The following is a 22366-nucleotide window of genomic DNA, read 5'->3' as shown; positions in this document are numbered from 1 at the left end:
ATCTCAATGTTGGTGAGTTCAAGCCCCATGTTCAGCTTTGCACTCACAGTATGGTGCCTACTTGGAATTCTCTCTCCCTCCTTCCCGTCCCACCCCCCACTATTTCTCTATCAAAATAAATTAAGTAAGCATTAAAAAAAAGGGAAAAAAAGGTTGGCAGTCTCACACTATTGTCCAGAAATGATGGTGCAATGATTAAGCCATGAAAAACACAGTACTTAGTAAGTCTATTGCTCTAGGATACAAAGATTTTGAACAAGTTTATCAAAGCACTCTTCTCTTAAGTGTGAATTCTTAAGCTCACCGGTCTAATATGCAAACTGGTCCACAAATAGAAAGAAAACAAAACTCTGAAATCACTGAATACCTTACGAGCACCAAACATAATAAGCAAACTGGTCCACAAATAGAAAGAAAACAAAACTCTGAAATCACTTAATACCTTACGAGCACCAAACATATCAGAGTGTAACCTAAGTAACTTATCCACTTTACTACAGTGGTCTAAATAAGTAATAGTAAATGGATGGGTGAAAACAGAAATGACATTCTAAACTCAACAAAAAAAGTACCTTAAGCAATATAAATATCATCAAAATTCAATTAAGAATTTAATTAATAACTATACTTTAGTAATCCACATGACAATACAATTAACATTAACACTCCAATTCAAAACCTGATAGTTTTTTCCCTTGGTTTATAATTTAAGCAAGAACACTATCTATTAGGGTTTTTAGAGAACAAAAGCTTGCAAAGTGAGCTACTCCCTCATTACTATGGACAAGATCAGGCATCTCCTTCCCTACAGTAGCTTCTTTTGCTGTTATTTTCCTGTATCATCACCTAGTCAATCTTTCAGCCCTTACAATGTGATTCCTGACCCAACAATTCAAATTATCTTTTGTCTCAGGAGATTTCACTGCCTTTGCCTCTTCCATCACTGGACACTTCTAATAGCATGCTCTTCTGTCCAGGATTCACCCCCATACTGTTCGCTACATCTTTGCAATAGTTTCTTACCTGGCTTTTTTTGTAGGACCTTCACCTCTTCATACTCCTAAAGGTGAAAATCTCAGGGTTCAGTCTTTGAACTTACTTTTCTTCTCCCAAGGCTCCTTCTACACACTCCAAAAGGAAAACTCTATCCCCAACCACTACCAACAACGGTCTCCTGGTCAGTAAGATTCTAAAGTTCAGGATCATGTCTGATCACTTTCTCTTGCTCAGCACAATTAGTTGCCAAAAGCCATCAACAAACTGTTAATGAGTGTACCAGGCACTGGGAATTATGTGTGAACAAGACATATAATCACTGCCCTTTTCCCAGAATTTACAACATAGCAGAAAAGTCAGAAATGATAAATTGCAGCTAATAATAATTACTTGTGTCGCTGCAATCAAAGTAACAAAATTTTCACATCACCATACTCTCTTAAATCCATTACCTTCTTTCCATTCCTACTGCTACCATTCTGAGCCTAACATTTGTTATTTTAATCTTTTTTCCCCACTGCTTTCTAAAGCATGCTCTAGGTAGACTACCTCCCCACCCAATATACTTGACTGCCTACTTTTCTGCTTCTGCTGCTAGTGTGTTTATGAGAGCAAACTCCAACTATTATGTTTAATGCCTATCTCAAGGTTGCCTTCATCGACTGCCCATTCTTGTTCTCTATCCTGAGACTTTGGCTCAGGCCATGACCTCACGGTTTGTGGAGTAGAGCCCCACATGGCAGGATTCTCTCTCTCCCTCTGCCTCTCCCTTATTCACACAACTCTCTTTCTTTCAAAATAAATAAACTTTGAAAAAAAAATGAAAAAGAACACATTCCAGTCTTTCTCAGATTTCTACCTACTATATGGTGTAGGAAATACTGCATTGCACATAGCAGGCATTCAAACTATCTTAAGTGAACATGAATTAATAAAGTATCATAAAATATACCTCACCTTGAAGTGTTTGCATCATTTCTAGAAGTACAGGAGTAAGAGTCTGATTATATTCATGGAATATATCTATAAATAGTACTTCAGTGCAAGGCTAGAGAGGAAAAAAACCACATTTCCAGTGACAACAATGGTATACTGTACTGATTAATTCTATGATAAAGAAAAACACCCATTCTTAAAATCCTAAACTCCAAAAATGTTTCCAATTTTTGACATTTTTACATAAACCAGATAACAACTTGTATAAATATACTGAGGGATTAAATCAAAATATAACGTGATTCCTAACATAAAAGAAGTTTATTTCGCTATTTTAATCATTTGACATTATGCATTCAAAAGGTCAAACTACGATGAGAAAGTAACATTTTTTTATTTTAATTAACAATTCTTTAAAAAAGCAATCTGAAGCCGCATTCATTTGCAGATTCAGTACTATAATTGACTGTATAGGAATAAATACATTAAGAATTATAAATTTTCTTAGCAATGATATAGGAACAACCACAATTCATGAATTCAATTCACCACATAGAACAATATATCTTTTAACAGACACAAACAGTAATAGAAGTCAACGTTAACTACATAAACAGAATGATCTTTCTTGGTTCTTAAAAGTAGTGAATCACTGTATGTTTCATAATATAAAGGAATTACACATTTTGAAGGTACTATGCTTTATGTTTTAAAAGAAATCTGATATACATCTGTAGTATGTACAGATGAAATGATATGTCACTCAAGTACTCGCTTTAAAATCATCTAAGTTGGAGTTGGGGTCTACTTATATGAAACAAGACTAGCCATGAGGTGGTGACTGATAAATGAGGTTTGAGACACAAATTTTAAAAAATTAAGGTGGTTAGTTTTTATTTTTTAATTTTAAAGCACTAATAATTTTTCTCATTAATAATCTCTCTGGTTTCCCAGGTTAAGCTTACAAAACTAAAAACAATTACATTTTCAGAAAGTTTTAAAAGTCATGAAAATTAGATAAACACAAGTTTTCATTAAAAAAGTTAATTCAAAGAATATATTTGATAAATTTTTTCTCAAATTTGGCCATACCAATAATGTATGCTTAGAAAGCATTCTAGAATTAAAACCAGTGGACTGGTCTCTGAGAATCACACCAAGTGGTATAAGAAATAATGTATCAAAAAAAAAAAAGCTTTAGAATTACTGAAATACTTAGGAGAGGAAAAAAATCATTCCAGCCAAAAAGACTTAGTTTTCATTTTCAAAAACATTTCTTATTTCTGCAATGACAATTATTTTCCAATCAGTATGACTGGAAAATGAAGAACAATTCAGTTTCCAAACCCCCAAGCTGACAACAACAAAAAAATTCAGGTTAAAATTCATAATTTAATTAAGTACTTTCTTCTCAATTTGTCCACTTTAATGCTTGGCATCTTCATTAGAATATTATTCTCTACTAAGAGTTAGAGAAGCATTAAGCATTTCTCTAGCAATTTTTCTTTCAATCAATACTTACCCTCAAACTGTACTTCCAAGAATCTCCTCCTGTTTCTTCCACTGCTGCAATTAAAAATATGACCAATGACGCTCTCTACAACTGCAATAATGATGTTTCCAAAATCAAAGTTTGAAATACAAAGATTTTAAATAACACCAGTCTATTTCCATGAATGGTTGTAAACATTTTACTGAAGCCAAATCCCTGGGAAAACAAGACCTTACACAGACTTATAAACTACAGATCATATCTGTGAATATCAGTCTCCTATCAAGTGCCGACACAGCATTCTCATTTTCATTAAAAATTCTGTGGGGGTGGCGCCTGGGTGGCTTAGTCGGTTAAGCGTCCAACTTTTGCTTAGGTCATGATCTCGCGGTTCGTGGGTTCGAGACCCGCGTCGGGCTCTGTGCTCACTGCCAGCTCAGAGCCTGGAGCCTGTTTCAGTCTGTGACTCCCTCTCTCTCTGACCCTCCCCTGCTCACGCTGTCTCTCTCTCTCTCTCCTAGAAATAAACATTAAAAAAAAAAATTCTGTGGGGAGGAAAGTTTTAAATGTTTGTCACTTCCAGAGTATCTGGTATCATCTGATTGTACATAGTATAAGCACTCAGATACAGCTATAATCCTGGTATTATTTCATTTCAATATAATAATTTTTTAATATGTTTTGTGAATTAAAATAATTAGTCACATTTCCCAAAAATTTTCAATATTTAAAGAAAATTTTTTTTTAAAATAAAGTACTTCAGGGTCTTTTATAGATCTAGGAATTCAGTGATTCATATTATACTACTATAATATATAATACATATATACTACATAAAGAAAGCAATATGAAACACAAGATTTTAACTAAGGGAAAAAGCAAAGACAAAAAAGAATATACATATATATATAATGCTCTATTTTCTAAATGAAATAAATTTATTTTTACATAACAAAAAGAGGGAGAGATCTTCCAAAATATTTACGGTATTCTTAAATTATCAGGAAACATGAACAGAATAACAAAAAGTCACCCAAAGGAATGAAAAAAGGCAAAAATTTAGCCTATGTCTGACCATGGCTGAAGTAATTCGCACATAAGCACTTTATTCACATACACCAGGTACTTTATTTATTACGCAGGCCATTTCTTGATTTTTTGTAGGAGTGACTCTAATACATTTATTCTATTACTAACACTCAAACAGATAAAGAAAAGACCTGGGAAATTATTTTCATCATCAAAAAATTCGTTTTAAATTAAAATTTAAATAGGTCATCTATTCCGTGGTTCAGAAATTTTCCAAATTTATTTTTGAAGTAAAAATTCCTACAAATAAAACATTAAGATGGAATGAATCAAAACCTGATAAAAGAAACAGGAGGTTTTTTTGTATTTTTGTTTTAAACTATATAATACGTTCATAGGAACATCTAAAAATTTTAAAAGGTCTATTTCTGGAGAAAACTCCACATACTTGAAAAAATCGTTTTCTGCTTCTCAATTTGTTCTAATGGATAAGAAGAAGAAATGTTTATTTTAAAAAGCCATGATTCTCAGAACAAAAGTATTATATTAAAAATACAATGTTATACTTATCACTCAAATAGATGATATTTATTTAGAGAAGGGGGAGAAAAGCCATGGGAAAACTGAAAAACTGATGCTTACTAAAGCCTTCTGGGTCTTCTTCCCACATTGTCAGTTCTTCCTCAGTTAATAGAAAGTAATGAGAGACTAATCTTCTACATATCTCTGTCAAAGTGGGATATGTAAAGAATGCCATCTTAATCTTATGTGCTTCTAAAGTTTCAGGACTGCTATCTAGAAAACATAAAATTTCCAAGTTAATCATACGTTTTACCCAAACTGGATTATGTAACTTAAGTGAATCAAAAATATAGCGTACAAATTTTCATTTTTATTAAGGGAAAATTTCAAAGACATTTCTTATCTGCACGACAACACATCATCTTGTGGCTGTCCTCTCACTAAGCTTGTATATTACCATGCTGTATTATCACATCACAGTGAAGTGGCTTATAAACATATAACTCTCTCTCTCTCTCTCAGAATTTCTCATTCATCTTGTATACGAACACAGGAATGAGTTCCAATGTCTGGAAGTAACTTCACTTCATATCAAGTCAGAGAAAAATTAATTGTACAAATAAACACAGCTTACAACATTAACTGCACCGGTTACTGGAGTAATTAATCCTATACCTGGAGGCTTCAACTGATCTTTGTGCTACAAAAGATAGTTTACTAAATGTATTATGTAGCCTTTAAAGCTGGCACTCACACATTTAAGTCTCTAACACTTATCTCTATTTCATGTTCCAGCAACATTTTATTTCAGACTTAAATAAGATTTCAAAAAAATGCATAAAAATAGCAATTATTTCACATTTGAAATAAGTAAAAAAAAAAAACTACCAGTAAGGCATTACCTTCAAAATTTTTGGATGGCTTATAAGCATAATTTTTTACAATCATCTTAATAAGATTCATGCACTGAACAATGAATCGCTCGAATGTAACGCCTTCACCGACTTCTGTAAATACATAGCTTACAGAAAATTCCAGTGATCTCTGAATTAGAGGAGTAAATGAAAATGGATGCTGATCCAAGAAGTCCAAAAGCTATAAAGAAAAAAATTAAAGGGTATTTTCCCCAAATTCATATAGGAATATAATCATCCAGAAGTACATCTTATATTATAAATTGGCTAATACACATCTAGCAAGTTTTGAACCTTGGTCACAAGTCCACATATATGCAATTTTGCATGTAATACACATGATTGATTTCTTGCGGTATATCATATAATGTGAGTTATGTCAAATTATATCTCATGACAGCTATTTATATTATTTCTAATACAAGGTCCAAAATAGACCCACTTCATACTTAATTCAATTAAGAATGAGTAAATAGCGGGACGTCTGGGTGGCTCAGTTGGTTGAGCATCCGACTTCAACTCAGGTCATGATCTCAGGGTTCGTGGGTTCGAGCCCCACATCGGGCTCTGTGCTGACTGCTCAGAGCCTGGAGCCTGCTTCGGATTCTGTGTCTCCCTCTCTCCTTGCCCCTCCCCTGCTCGCACTCTGTCTCTCTGTCTCTTGAAAATAAACATTTAAAATTTTTTAAAAAAAGATTCAGTAAATAGTAAACAAAAATTTTAAGTATATAAAGATAGGATTTTAAAAAGTAATAAGGGTAAAAAAATGAAAAAATTATCCTGCCTTTCCTGCATGAACTGTATTTCAGTTATCAAGTAAGTTGATGAGTGAGATTTCTTCTTACAAAAGAATTTCGGCTAATAAATGTCATCATTCTGTAATCCCTTATCAAACACCAGATCTAGGGGTGCCTGGGTGGCTTAGTCGGTTAAGCGTCCGACTTTTGCTTAGGTCATGATCTCGCGGTTAGTGGGTTTGAGCCCCGCGTCGGGCTCTGTGCTCACTGCCAGCTCAGAGCCTGGAGCCTGTTTCAGTCTGTGACTCCCTCTCTCTCTGACCCTCCCCTGCTCATGCTGTCTCTCTCCCTCTCTCCTAGAAATAAATAAAACATAAAAAAAAAAAACAAAAAAACACTAGATCTAGGCCATGATCGTTAACAGTTTCTAAAATAATCAATAGAAGAAAAGCTGCTCAGGAACTTTAAAGAGCTCCCTCATCATTTCAGTCAACTCAACATTGTATCTTCTGATGTGATGCAATACAAGATATACACAGAACCACCTGTGAAGTACTCCTGCCCTCCTCCAAGAAATAAAGCTCAATATGATCAAGTCTCTACAAATTTATAAGATATATTGGAGGAGGGGGGGTAGAGAGACAAAGGAACATAGTAAGTAACACATCAGGATGCAGGAAGCCAATTTAAAAACATGAAAAACTCGGGGTGCCTGGGTGGCTCAGTCGGTTAAGCGTCCAACTTCGGCTCAGGTCATGATCTCACGATTTGTGGGTTCGAGCCCCGCATTGGGCTCTGTTATGACAGCCAGCTCAAAGCCTGGAGCCTGTTTCGGATTCTGTATCTCCCTCTCTCTCTGACCCTCCCCTGCTCACGCTGTCTCTCTCTCTCAAAAATACATAAAAAAACATTTAAAAAAAACATGAAAAACCCTACAAAAAAATTACCTATTACCTCAACAAATAAATAGCAACTAAGAAAAATGGAAAGACAACTTGGACACTAGTAAATGCATATTCAAACTAAACAACTATAAAAGTTGAGAAAAACCTAAAAACTGACTAAATATTTAGATAACAAAAAGTCATTCCCACTTTTTAAATGTGTTAGATATCTGAAACCCTTTATCACTTAAAGACACATACTCAAATATTTCCAGGTAAAACTAACATGATATCTAAGATCTGCTTTAAAAAAAACCACTAAGAAGGGCAGAGAGAAGTATATAGATAAAACAAAACTAACCTTCAAAATATGTTCATAATTCCTGAAATTAAGTGATGACTTCATGGGGACCCAAGTTATTCAATTCTATTTGGAGTTATGTTTGAAATGTTCCAATATTTATGGGCGCCTGGGTGGCTCAGTTGGTTAAGCATCCGACTTAAGCTCAGGTCATGATCTCACCGTTTGTGGGCTCTGTGCTGACAGCTAGCTCAGGGCCTGGAGCCTGCTTCTGATTCTCTGTCTCCCTCTCTCTCTGACCCTCCCCTGCTCACACTGTCTCTCTCTCTCTCTCAGAAATAAATAAAACATTTAAAAAATTTGTTATAAAAAATGAAATGTTCCAATTTTTAAAGTTTTAATAAATTCAGAGATTGTAAATATGAACTTTATAAATGAAATTATTTATGAACACCACACAGCCCCACTGACTAACCACATGATGACATTTTACTTTGCTTTGTATTTTTTTGTTTTTAACTTAAAATACCTGAGTCAACTTTATATTGGATCTTGGGAGATGAGGTGGACTTTTGCTGTTTAGGCTAGTTAGAACATAACGTGGAAATAAGGAGAACTGAAACTAAAGGTAACTGCTACTTAACCACACAAATAAGCACAGCTCATTTCTACTTCTTTTCTCCCCTCCGAGGGAACAGACAACCTTAACTCTATTAATGAAGCTTCACGAAAAAGGGAAAATAGGCTATAAATTTAGATACTGCTAGATGTCTTCAACTACCTGTTTTAGTTCAATGCAGTTCTCAAACCACATCTTCCTGACTGCTATAACTCAACTATACATACTTCTCCCAACCATCCCTGGCCCAAAATTTCATAAAAATCACTTTCTATAAAATTTAGTTTTATCAGAAATTTAGACACACTGCCTAGCAGAGTGTACTCATGTAATTCTATTCAAAAGGTATTTGATATTAATCATGATAATCTGTCATTCTGAATATAGTAACTTCCTGATATTATGCTGCCAGATTAGCTACACTGCTATCTTCTTTATCTCTGCTTTTATTCCATAGGCTTCAGAATAATAAGCTTCAGAAGACTCAACTTCCCTAATATTTATTAGGTTTGTCTCTTTCTTTTTACATCAAAGTGACATATACTGATATGGCATATAAACTTAATTATTACATTCATTCTAAATAATTTCAAGATACCATTTTTTTTTACCTTTGCTGTAGTCAGAAAATAAGGTTCTTTACACTAAAGTGAGATTGCACGCTTATATCACTTTCCTTATTAAATCTGAGTATGTATATTTTATGTAAGAAAATGTACTTAAGGTAAAAAGAAAACTTACCACTTTAGTAAAAAGAATGATGGTCTTTTCCAGTCTGTCTCTACATACATTATCTGTACCTATACTTCTACCTGTTAAAAATACAATCCAAATTATTAGTATACATTTAGAATACTCCATAAATTCATAATCAAAACAATGACAAAACTTTGTACAAAAATACTGTCAGGTATATTTTCACCTATTTTGCATTACAAATCCATCAAACAATCAACAGCTCCCTAAAAGTGAGTACACTAAAATATCTTCTCAGCCTAGGAAGTCCCCAAACACATACATGTACACAGAAGGTACACATGTGTATGTGGGCATGCAAACACGTGTGTGTGTAGTTTGTGTTTGTAGATGTGTGTATCCTCAACAAAGGTGTTTACAACCACAAGGAAGAGAAAACAGTAACAAAAAGACAACAGTATAATATAACACAAATATAAATGTTAAATTCTCTAGTATAAGGTAGGGAATTCCAGAGGGTCCTAAAGAGAAGCCACTGAAAATTAATGAACAAGAGTTATACAAAATTAAAGTACCATTTAAGGTAGTAATTTATATCACACAGATATGTAAAATGCACTGAGAAAAACAGAATTGAGGCACCTGGGTGGCTCAGTCAGTTGTGCGTCTGACTTCAGCTCAGGTCATGATCTAGCAGTTTGTGACTTGAAGCCTCACTTCGGACTCACTGCTGTTAACACAGAGCCCACTTCAGATCCTCTGTCCCTCTCTCCCTGCCCTTTCCCAGCTCACACTCACTCTCTCCTTCTCAAAAATAATTAAACATGAAGGAAAAAAAAAAAAGGAATCCATACAAAGTCTAAACAGCCTGTGGCATAGAAGCTATATTTAATGAGTATTTGTTAAACATACAACTGTTGTAGATGTTTACACGGAAAAGAGCAACAGCAGTAAAAATATCTACGAAAGAATGGACACAAAACAGATTTTTTAAAAAGTTTCTTCAATACTCAGGACAAGGTAGGTAGGTATATGAAGACAAAGATGAACTCCCTACTTAACTTCAGAGAATTAACCATCAAGATACAAGATTTTAGTCTCTCTCTAGATTTCCAAGGGCAGAGCAAAAGCTATTCATGAATAGATTCTAAAAGTAAAATCTACTACCAAAGAAGTACTTACTGCATTCCAGAAATTGTTTCAGACGGTCAAATATTCCATGTAAAAAACCCTAGAAAAGATTTTTTAATGTCTCAATTTATTGTTGTAAACATCTTCCTTATACTTTTTGCAAGAATATTAAAATTTATCACATCATTTTAGTAAGTTACAATCATATAAAGTAAAAACACTGTACTACTATAAACAAATCTTCCAAAGAAAACATAACATATCATCTCTTAAAGTCTCATTTCAGTTACATAAATCAGTGTGCAATAAAACATTATTTACTATTTTATTTCACTAAGTAATCTCTATTCTTACTGCTTTTCCTTCTTCATGGCTCATATAATCCCGACATAATGTTTATGTATTATCTGCCTCCTCCCACTACAATGTACACTCCCTGAGGGCCAGGACTTGACTGTGTTTATTGCTCTACCCTAGAATCCAGGAACAGTATTTGGGAATAATAAATACTCAGCATGTGGATAAATGGTACCAATTACTTAAAGGAGAAGCTCTTAAGCTCAAGTATTAAATAAATTAGCTTTCAGATATAAGAGAAGTATCACCATTTGTCACCTGGTAAAAATCTAAACAACCCTTACTTGTTAATAGGTATTTTAAGAAATGTTATAAAAAGTTGACAGATATAAAGGGATAGTGAAAAACAACTTCATTAAAATTTTTAAAAGGCACCTAGGTGGCTGGCTCGGTTGGTTAAGCGTCCGACCTCAGCTCAGGTCATGATCTCAGGTCTCATGGGTTCAAGCCCCACATCAGGCTCTGTGCTGACAGCTCAGAGCCTGGAGCCTGCTTTGGATTCTGCATCTCCCTCTCTCTCTGCCCCCCACACCCCATCCACACTCTGTCTCTCAAAAATGAGTAATATAATTTTTTTTTTATTTTTAAAAACTTAAAAATCTCAGACTTTTTGGATCAATAGATTTTGGTGTATAAACATCATAAAAGATGTCACATGATCTTTCAACAAACAGGTTGGTCAGGCTTTTTGTCACAAAATAACCACATGATAAAGGCCTTAATTACAAATGACTAACTGGAATAGAATGTTATTTCCTGTTTCTTCTTACAGATATACTCTTCACTCATTCATTCTTGAGTTTGAGACCATTTAACTAGGATGTCATCATCTGAAGACTCAGAAACAGATTTCACTTAGAGAATTTCACCATTATCATTAGGATCTAGAATGCTGCTCTCAGTCTGTCTGAGAGCATCCATCTTCTGATTCATGTCAAAGTTATGAAAACTCTTCTTGTCAAATTTTCTTCTCTGCCATTTGAGCAGAAAATAAAGAATTCTGAATTCTCAATGTGTTACACAAAAGCTGAAGGTCGAATAAAAAGACAGTGCTTCCAGTCTTCTTTTATTTCTTCTTGAAAGATGTAATGCAATGCACAGCACAGTTAAGAAAACTACATGGTAACAATTTCACTACCACTTCATCCTCAGGCCAATTCCATCGTTCTTCCACTTTCACACTATTTCAATCTTTTTAACCATAACTGAGAGTAATTGAAAAATAATAAGTAAAAATTAATAATTCCTAAGGTGATGAAAGAGCAAAATGTTTCATTATACAAAGAATAAGATCATCGAGATTCCATATGCATTTTAAATTTATAAAGTAGCCCAATGGTCCCTTAACGTAATGACACCAAAGAAGAATTTTATTCTATTTCTTTTAAATAAAATTAGTTTATCAACAGGAGTACTCCGAAGAAAACAAAGTTGTAAAAGCCATCAATTTTAATAAGCTGATCAAAAGAACGAGGAATTTACAGAATTATCAACAGTTGACTAATCTGTGGTATAAATAAACTAATAGATCATGATTTATTCTGTTCATATAATAACAGAAGAAGAACTCAAGTTAATCATTAATATAAAGTACTTTAATTAGCTGAACTAGTGACACAAATCATTACTTACATTAATCCTCACAACATTCAGTAAAGTAGGTCCTATTATTTCATCTCCATATTAAAGAAACTGAGTAACAGGGAAGATAAGCAAATAGCTGGAGGCCATGCTACCAGGAAAAGGCCAAATCAAGATTCAAATCCAAATTTATCTGCTTCCAGAAACCAAAATCTTACCACTATCATACAGTGCTTCTAAAGCATCTTTTAAGTTCCATGTTATTTTTAAGATCTTTATGTTATTTGAAAATCAGCCTTAACTTGTAAAAATTCTATCTTGTTTCCAACTAGTCAATATACCTTAACTCCTGCGATAGAGCATTTATAATGGTAAAAGTTGACATATCATTTCAGCAGACAGAAGAAAGACTCTCAAGGGAAAGCCAAAGGCTCACAAAACACTGAGTTCCCACTGAAAATCACTATTCCAATTTATAGGAATGTGATTCAAATCAACAATTCATTTTTACTAACAAAGCAAAAACAAAAAAACAAAAAAACAACGCAAAGCCCTGACAAAATCACCAATATTTTAGTTAACATAATTTTATGATACTCATAATAATATTACATACAAAACTAATTACTGAGCCTTCTAACCTGTTTTGACTATATAATATATTCATTCATTTTAAAAATAATTATTGAGTATTTACTGCTGGCAGAGGCTGTTCCAAGCTCTGGGATGAATACTGAATGAAATATATATACACACATATCTATATCCATCCAAGTGTTCATTCTAGCATCATTTACCGACACTTAAAAACTGGATAAGGTGGACAAGTAAATTACAGGACATCCTATATTAATGTTATCATTTTTAAAAAATTAGTAAACTGGGTAGGCGCCGGCAGGACTGCGTCCGCACTGGCTGCTCCTGCCCGGCTCGGAGACGTAGAGGATCTCCTTTGGACATCAAAGACTTCACACTGGAGAGAAAATGTGAGCGTGCTTAACTGGACAGCCCAAAGACCTGGTATGTAGTCCTCATCTGCCACTAACTTGGACAAGTCACCTACTTTCACCAGTTCATAGTGTCCTTATTTTGTAAAGGAGGGATTTTGAATTTAGAAGGTCTCCAGAATCCCGTTTAGCTCTAAAATGCTGTAAACCTATAGATATAACCAATACTGGTAAATCCTTGACGTTTTACCATGTTATGTGTGTTATCTAGATGCTCCTAATCCACAATCAGGTTTCCCTGGATGTTTTGAGTCAAAATTCTCTACCTCTACCAAAGCCTATTATTATCCCTCTATGTCCCTCCCCTGACCCCCTGCACTGTTATTTTCTCTCCTAAAACGTAGGCTGATTGCTACTGGGTGATGAAATAACTGTACAGATCTTAATGCCATAGCATGCTGTTTTGAGTTCTCAATTAAGTCATTAAACTACTGTTAAATAAGCAAAAAAAAAAAAAATTAGTAAACTGGATTTTAAAAAATCTAGCAAACATATGGATTTACCACAGAATCACTAAAAACATAACATATAATATTACTGACATAAGAAAACTATCATAAGTGTAGGAAAAATCAAGTGAAGAAACACATGTGTCCCATTTACAGAATATTGAGGAAGAAAGAAAAGTACATCTAAAAGACTTAAAGTATACTTACAAATTTTACCAGTATCTCTGACAGCAAGTTTTCAAATGATTTTTTATTTCATCTCATGATTTAAAAAATAATAAGCATATAAGCCCTTTTATAAAACAAAATAGCCAGCACACTGTAATGATGCAGATTACCAGCTTTTAAATTCTTTTAACAGTAAAATCATTAATGTAATCAAAATCTTACTGATAAACAAAATATACTAAAGCTGTAAAACAAATGAACTAGTAAGTCTGGTCAAATCGGGTAGGGGTGACCCGAAGACCAATTAAATGTCCTTTTTTCAAACTTCGTGTTCCCCAAAAGCAAGCCACAGAAAGCAAAATTTTAGCAAACTTGAACTTTACTGAGAAAACTAACATAGATCTGGGTAAATATATAATACAGTATCATTTTGTTTTCCAATAAAACATATATAGCTATATATTTTTTTATAGAGAAAAAGTGGATGATGCTCTATACCAACAAAGAATATAATCACTAATGTTGGGCTTATCAAGAGAGTTTTTCCTTCTTAGATATATTTTTCAGTTGATTGCAAAGAGCACAGACAGAAGTTATGGCTGAAGAAAAAAATTCACTTTAAGTATACAAAAAAGACAGAGAAATATCAAGGATATAAATAACTATCCACAATGGAACTAGAAATGTGATAATAGCATTCAACCTCAATTCAAACTGAAATTAACACTCTCAATGTACCATCATGGCTCTTGAGAACTATCCTAAGGCTATTTCCTTCTCTTCACAAAGGAGGTGCTTTGATATACTGAAAAAAGGCCTTAAGTAAAAAAATGTATAGTATAACAAAGAAATGGTAAAAGGTCATTTAATAAAAACTTATAAATGAATGCCAACTAAAAATAAGCTTAAAACACGGAGGAAAGAGGCACCTGGGTGGCTCAGTCAGTTAAGCTCAGGTTCATGGGTTAATCCTGCGGTTCATGGGTTCGAGCCCTGCATCGGGTTCTGTGCTGGCAGCTCAGGGCCTAGAGCCTGTTTCAGATGCTGTGTCTCCCTCGCTCTCTGCCCCTCCCCCACTCATGCTCTGTCTCTCTCTGTCTCAAAAATAAACAAACTATTTAAAAAGAAAAAAAAACCACTGAGGAAAATAACAAGCACTTTCCCAAAGCCACAAACAATCAGTAACTTCTTTCACTTACCATCACTTCCATATTTTTATGAGGTTCCACAAATCCATTAACAGTTAATTTACGCAGCACTGAAAAGTAAAATTGAGCTTTATTGCATCTAATTTTCTCATATTTTATCCTATTAAAATCATAATCATAATAAAGAGTCAGAGTCACAAAGCCTCATCAACACTGGGGGTTAATCTAACTTAATCCTTTCATATAACAGATGGAGAAAAGTAGTCTCTGGTCACTGGTTTATTTCCAAGTAGGCAAGATGCGATGACAGCCAAGTTTTTTTTTTTTTAATTCAAAAGCTGAGTTCTTCTCACTTAAATCTTAACTACTTATGTTTCTAAAACTATATTGCAAAATTTAATTTAACTCTATAATTCTTAGTATTTCCCACCTGAAATAACCCTCATACGTTGAAACTGAGATAGGAACCTCTATTTCATAACCTTGAAACTATGTCAGTGACCAAATTCCTTCATTTAGTTTTAGACTACGTTAATGAAAATACAAATCTCCTTAAAAGGATATAAATACTCAACTATTTCTAAATCTGGAATAGTCTATAGTGCTCAAATATAACCATTACATTTTATGAGTAACTGGTGTACACAGGGAGACAATCAGGAAAAACAAAAAGAAGTCAGATCTAGGTTAAACAGCTAGCTTCAAGGTCTACAACTGTACTCTTTTGAACAAGTTTTCCAGATCTCACATTCATCGTCTGTCAACTGTGGTTAGGAAGTTCTACTTCATAGGATTATTAAAGAATTCAATAGTAAAACACTTAGCACAAATCAGTAACACAGAGAAGATGGCAGTATGAGACTACAAAATTCAAAGTCACCTCGTTTGAAAACGTTACAGACACCACTGCTATCTTTAGAAGTCAGAGCAGTGTTTGTGAGGTGAAGCCTAAAAGGAGTATATCAAAAATGGTTTTAGAATTCAACTGTCCATAAAATCATCAGTTTCACACTTCCGATTATATGTAACTCGAAAGTTGTCATCATAAAGGAGAAAACAGAATTCAAAATGAGTCCCTCATTCTGGATTTACTCGTTCCCACAAAAGAACCTGGTCCACATCACCCTAGAGGGTCCTCTCTTCTCTCGTCATCACCTCGTTAACTTCTATTTACTCTAGGATGATTCTGGTTCAAACGCCACTTTCTCAAGGAAGTCCTTTCTGACCACATTGTCAGTGATCATAACATTATAAGACCACTGTCATGTGTGATTTTCCATGGATTTGTATGACCATTTTATGTCTGGACCTAGTGTCAAACACCAAATTTATTTATTGAATGAAATAATGAATATATGCATGTCTAAAAGACACTAAATGCACACAGGTATAAATTCAGATTACATGTAACAAAAACTGTAGTCTTAAGTATTGCTCATGGCATAGAAATTTACAGCTAGACAGAATAAATATTTTACAGGAAAACGCTATGGGATTTTTCCAGGTTAGGGTATCTTAGAAATGCTAAGGTGTATATCGAAGATCCTGACATAGGGGAGTAATGAAAAGCTGAAAGCAGGGTAATGAAGAGTAAGGCTGCATCCCTTTTGTCAGGAATTACACTTTGAAATCACTAAGGCAAGAAAACCGTAATCAAAAGCACTCATGAAAACTCCTTAATCACAGAACACAAAACTGACACAAGTTTTGTATTTATGACCTTACACCAGTTTCTCTAGTTCTTTCTGGATAAATGTTTCTAAATCCTTTTATTTTTTTTCCCAATGCTGACAAAACCATCTCTACTCACTTGTGTAACGAACCGCCTGTACAATGAATTGTACTTGTCAATAGTCCCTTAAAATCTTTCACACTTCTGTCTACAAGGTTCACCAGAATGTTCTGACAGTGTGAAGTCTGTACATCCACTGTCTAGTTAACATATGTGATGATGAGAGTGGTGCCAAGAGTGTACAACAGCATCCTAAGAAACCAAGGGGAGTATGATATAAGGCTTATAAGTAAAGCAAAAGGATGCAAAAGGAGCCAGAGTAAGAGAACTAAAGACTCCCTGAGATCAAACTAAGAAACGCAAACTAAAAGAGCCTATGCAAGAGAAAAGGAAAAAGACTGGAAGACAAAGAAAATGAGCCAAAAGAGAGTGTTTTACAAAGGAAAGGAATCTCAGGTACATTCATCAAGATAAATAGCTCAGGTCCAGTAAAATGAAGATATACACTATGGGAATACCTACAAGCAAAACGCAGGATAACACAGGCTAAGATGGCACACATCAAGCCCCTTCAAAAACCCAAGTAGGCCAACAAGAAAGGCAGAGGCTGAGTTCTCAGGGCAAACAGAGCTGAGACAGAGCACTCAACTCTGGCTTGAGGACTGAAGTTTACTAATGTTAACATGACAATGGTCAGGGCTGAAAACCAGCAAGTGTAAAGCAGAAACAAAAAGAAGTGTTTGAAAGGTAAGTGTTCAAAGCCATGAGACTTCAGTAACGTGAATATAACATAAAACTATCCCATACGTTTACAAATTAGAGAAAAGGCTATTCTCACAAAGACAAACCAACCACAAATAACACCTTGTCTGTGAAGGAGAGATTAACCAACCCCCTCATTCTCCCAGTCCAAGTGGGAGCAGAAAACCCATCAGAGGAACTATTTGGTGACTGTTCTAAGACAGGTCATTTCCAAAATGAACATATCAAATTTAACAGTACCTTTCAATGACAGCAAAGTTCGTTCTAATGAACTCAGAACTGCAGGTTCATTCCCAGAAGAAACTTGTTGAAGGAATGTGTCTGTATGGTGATTCCACAGAGAGCAGGCAAAATTATAAATTCCAGAAGCTAACTGCAAAGAAATATCAACAAATTCACACAAAAAAACATTGATTTCAGTAATCAATTAGATTTGGTAATACATTTCAGTTTTAACCCTGAACACACATTTTCAATGAGATGTGAAACAGTTAAGTCGTTTATCATATTTCAAACTGTTCAAGCCAAAACATACAGTAGCAATGACCATTTGCTGGCTGCCGGTATGAACACACAGACACTCACCAAAAAGACTCATTTTTCTCAAAACATTAATCTAATGCCTGCACTGCAGTCTGACATTTTCTATTTTTCTTCACTAACATGTGGCAACACACAGTTTTTACAACAGTGACAGGGACACCTGGCTGGCTCAGATGGAAGAGGATGCAACTCTTGAGCTTCGGGCCATGAGTTCAAGCCCCGCAGTGGGTGTCAAGATTAAATAAATATATAAACTTAAAACACTGACAAACAGTCACCGAGTAAGGCAGATGAAACAATATACTAAGAAATACAAAAGGTTTCTCTGTTCTGCCAGTTCTACCATATGGTTTGGGGGCATGTAAAAGCCAGGAACATACAAACCACAACACTTGCCATGCTGCTTTCCTATTTTGTACTGGTATTTGAAACACCTGACTTTCACACTGGGCTGCAGCTGGCCTCTGCCTCCCAGGTTGAGGCAGAACCCTTTCTAATGGTATCCTGTATTACTTTTCTTCCAGAAGGTCTAAGAGCAATACAGCTGAGTCTACATGGCCATTTACTTTAAATAAAAATGAGATGGAAGTACATATGACTAGTTATCATTAGCATACTTAAAAAAGTTTTTCTTAATCCAGATAAAAGTCTATCATTTCCTTTAAATACTGGATTTATGATAAGATTGGGCATCAGAAACCAGTCGGAATCCTGCAAATAAAATAATACTTCCAGGAAAAAAGCAAATTCCATTTCTATTATTTTAATAGGGAATTTTTTTTTTTTTTGAGTGCGAGCAAGCGTGCATGAGCGAGCAGGCACACAAGCAGGAGAGGGGCAGAAAGAGGGGAGAGACAGAATCCCAAACAAGCTCCACACTAAATGCAGAGCCCAAACTAGGACTCAATTCAAGACCCTGGGATCACTACCTGAGCTGATTGAGCGCTGGACACCTAACCAACTGAGCCACCCAGGCACCCCTTAATTCAGTCATTTTAATGACATGTGTGTGTTTACAGGTGTAGGCAGAGAGCTTTGCCAAATCTCGCTGGTGATTTTGCATGTACCTACAAAGGCCACACAAAGGCTTGAACCTCAAAGCGGATTATCAGCACAACCTATTACAATCCTCCTGAAAAAACAAGAAATGGAAGGCTTGTAAGGAACTGCTACAAGACAATTTCCTGCTGACCTCCCTGTCATCTCATTTAAGCTGTCATAAAACAGCTTCTCCTCATCTCCTAGGTTCTGATAAGATGTAAAGTTTTCTGACCCATTCCCCTCAAAAAGAGCTGCAGAAAACCGAACTATTTAGTTATGTTCTAGAACTGGCTCCTTAGCAATAGTGGATCCCACAATCTGCATCTGAGTCATTCACCCATATTGCTTTGGTCATTCTTTTTGGTGTGTATCAACAAAAACCAGAGGGAGTTGGTACCCATGGCTAACTTCTTTTCTCTGCCCAAAATAGGTAACCAACTGAATGAATCTAAAAGGGGTCCTATCTTCACCAACTTACCAGTCAGGGGTAGCAGTTGGCCCACTCTTGTCTTGGGCACATGCTTGACAAAGGTACAATGACTACTTATTAAGTAACTTCAACATATTCTCAACCATACATGGAATATTTCAGAGAAGAAAACAAAAATACTCAATTGTAGTATTTCAAGACTGCTAAAATATAGCAGTGATAATTATCTCAACACCGTATTACAGCACAAGCAGCAGTTTCATAAAAAATTAAGGATCTAAAGTTGACATACCATGAAACACTCCTATGACAGAGAAAGAAATACTCTAATCAAAAGGGATATAACTGAAAAACCAATGTCAAAAATTTGTAAGGTTTACTTACAACTATAATGAACTTCAATATTTTTCTTAGGAAATTGAATCCTTTCTGAAAATATGAGCCTAAGATACATGTCTAAGAATTGGAAAATACATCTTTTTAATTTTTATTACATGCACTGTGTAATTTTAAGTTAGAGCATCATATACTCTTCCAAACACACAAATCATCAAAATATTTGTCTGCCAGAATAAAGTGAAAGAAAACCAAGAGATCTAGAGGTAGAAAAAGGACAGGAATTACACATAAGATCTGAAAGTAAACCTTTAAAGTAAATTTCTTACTGTAGCAAGTATTTTAATCAAGTAAACTGAAGTCCATAGCCTTGTTTATAATTTTTAGACCCATTTTATACTCTGTAGTAAATAAAATCTAAGGGGTGCCATACCCAAATTCCAAATAAGAAAACTATTACATTCTAAACCAGCCTCTTGCTTACAAATTATTTTTCTAGCTCTCCTTCACATTTTTTTTTTTTAAACATTTATTCATTTTTGAGAGACAGAGCACAATCACGGGAGGGACAGAGAGAGAGGGAGAGGGAGACACAGAATGTGAAACAGGCTCCACGCTCTGAGCTGTCAGCACAGAGCCTGATGTGAGGCTGGAACTCACAAACTGAGATCATGACCTAAGCCGGAAGTCTGACGTTTAACTGACTGAGCCACCTAGGTGCTCCATCACATCTCCTCTTTAATACTAATTGTTTAACATTCACTTCTACGTACAGATTTCATTAAAAATGTTCAGAATCCAGGGCACTTTTTTAGAAGCTATTTTTCTTGTAAAACACCTTTAAAATAAATCTGACATGTTTTTGTTAGCTAAGATGCAAGGGGAAGCTACTCAAAGAAGAGGGCTGAAAGCTATCAGCAGGAGGGAGGAGGGGAATGGACAAAAGCAGGGAAGGAATATGTTTTGTTTTGCCAACCCAGCAGTTCTAGCCAAGGAGACTCCCAAGTAGGTGCTTCATTGGAGAGCTCCTTGCTGTGATTATCTCCCCTGATAGCCCCTTATATGAGTCAATTTGAGTTGGGTTAGAGCTGAGGACCTGCACAGAGGCCCCTCTGAGTTGTCTTGAAGTTACATTTAGTTCATTATAATTCTAAGGTCTCCTATGGGCAGAGTTTTCTGCCTTTTTTTGAACATGGGATATATGCACTGACAAGCGTGTTGACATGCTAGGCATGTGGAGTTGAACCAAAGTGCCTATGGGAGCTCCCTGCCCCTGCCCCTGATCACTGAATAAAGGCTTCCTGCACTGCCCCCACAGGAACAGAGTTCTCTGAGAGCTCTCTCCCGGTCTCCTTACTTCTAACAAGTAATACAAAATTCTTGATTTCAACACTTCCTTGGGTTGTGTTGCATCTGATGCACTCCAAGCAATGAACCTCTTGAGTAGGGTTACAATTTTCAAAATATGCTGGTGATTTAGAATGACAGGTTATCCCCTATATATTTAATGTTTATTTATTTTGCGAGAGAGAGAAAGAGAGTGCATGCAAGTAAGCCGAGAAGGGGCAGAAAGGGAGAGAGGATCCCAAGCAGGCTCCCTGCTGTTATCAAGGAACCAAACACAGGACGTGATCTCATGAACCGTGAGATCATGACTTGAGCCCAAATCAAGAGTTGGACACTTAACTGACTGAGCCACGCAAGTGCCTCTTGTTATATGTTTTTTTCTTGAGCTGGTGTCAGATTCCACTTGGTCAACTTTTTTCCTCAAGCTTAATCTTATTTTTAAGGAACTAAGAAATGGTATGTTAGTATTTATTGAGTCTGGCAAGCACCGTTTGAAGAGAGCACTGAGAATTAGACAGAAGGCCCCATGACTCTTAGGATTAATGAATGGGACTTGCACCAAATTTTATATGTATATAAAAATTATATACTTCTATCAGAAGAATGTTCAATTTGTATTAGCTGTCTTGCATAGGTATTCCATATAAATAATGGAACAAAAGTACATGTTCTGTTGAGTGGTGTACAAAGGAGAGTGAGATTTATAGAAGAATCTTAGGTAAGATTCTGATTCACACAATTCATTGTATCCACATTAGGAGCAGTATTGATCTCAGTGAACTTGGGGAATTTTTCCTTTTTGTTATGAAAAAAAATTCTACCATTACTGAATTGTTATATAACTTGTGGAGAACAGGATTTATGATATTGATTCTGCATGTATGGATATTAAGAGACATTAGAACATAGCTGTTAAAAATGTAAGCTCTGAGCACTGTCTTTGGTGCTGCTTCTATTACCAGGAGAATATCCCTTTATAGAATGCCACCATCTTAAAATGCACAATGTAAATTATAGTATACATACCAAACATAAAAACCTTCCCACTCACTCCCAATACAAAAAAACCAAAATATACCACAAAACAACTGTGAATACTGAACCAAAGGTCCTCAATGTGACAAAAGTGAACAAAAGGAAGTATTTCACCATGGCAGAATCAAAGTCATCCTAAAAAAATTCTGTTGTTCTATAAAATCGTCCTCTTT

The 22366-nt window shown here is 35.2% G+C and overlaps 1 protein-coding gene across 1 annotated transcript in view; it reads right to left on the bottom strand.

Annotated features, from left to right (window-relative positions):
• Positions 1–22366, bottom strand: part of IPO11 (importin 11) — a 197697-nt gene that overhangs the window by 126317 nt on the left and 49014 nt on the right. Inside the window, exons 6-13 of the mRNA XM_039255589.1 lie at positions 17702–17834; positions 15019–15077; positions 10309–10357; positions 9172–9242; positions 5878–6070; positions 5096–5248; positions 3455–3498; positions 1954–2044 (exon numbers count right to left, since the gene is read on the bottom strand). Of these exons, the coding sequence (XP_039111520.1) occupies positions 1954–2044; positions 3455–3498; positions 5096–5248; positions 5878–6070; positions 9172–9242; positions 10309–10357; positions 15019–15077; positions 17702–17834 (793 nt within the window). The remainder of the gene's footprint in view (positions 1–1953; positions 2045–3454; positions 3499–5095; positions 5249–5877; positions 6071–9171; positions 9243–10308; positions 10358–15018; positions 15078–17701; positions 17835–22366) is intronic.

This window comes from Hyaena hyaena, unplaced genomic scaffold (genome assembly GCF_003009895.1).
Source record: "Hyaena hyaena isolate Hyena2069 unplaced genomic scaffold, ASM300989v1 scaffold_532, whole genome shotgun sequence".
Lineage (NCBI taxonomy): Eukaryota > Metazoa > Chordata > Mammalia > Carnivora > Hyaenidae > Hyaena > Hyaena hyaena.
Note: the sequence above shows the minus strand (reverse complement) of the source record. Positions and strands in the feature narration are given on the sequence as shown.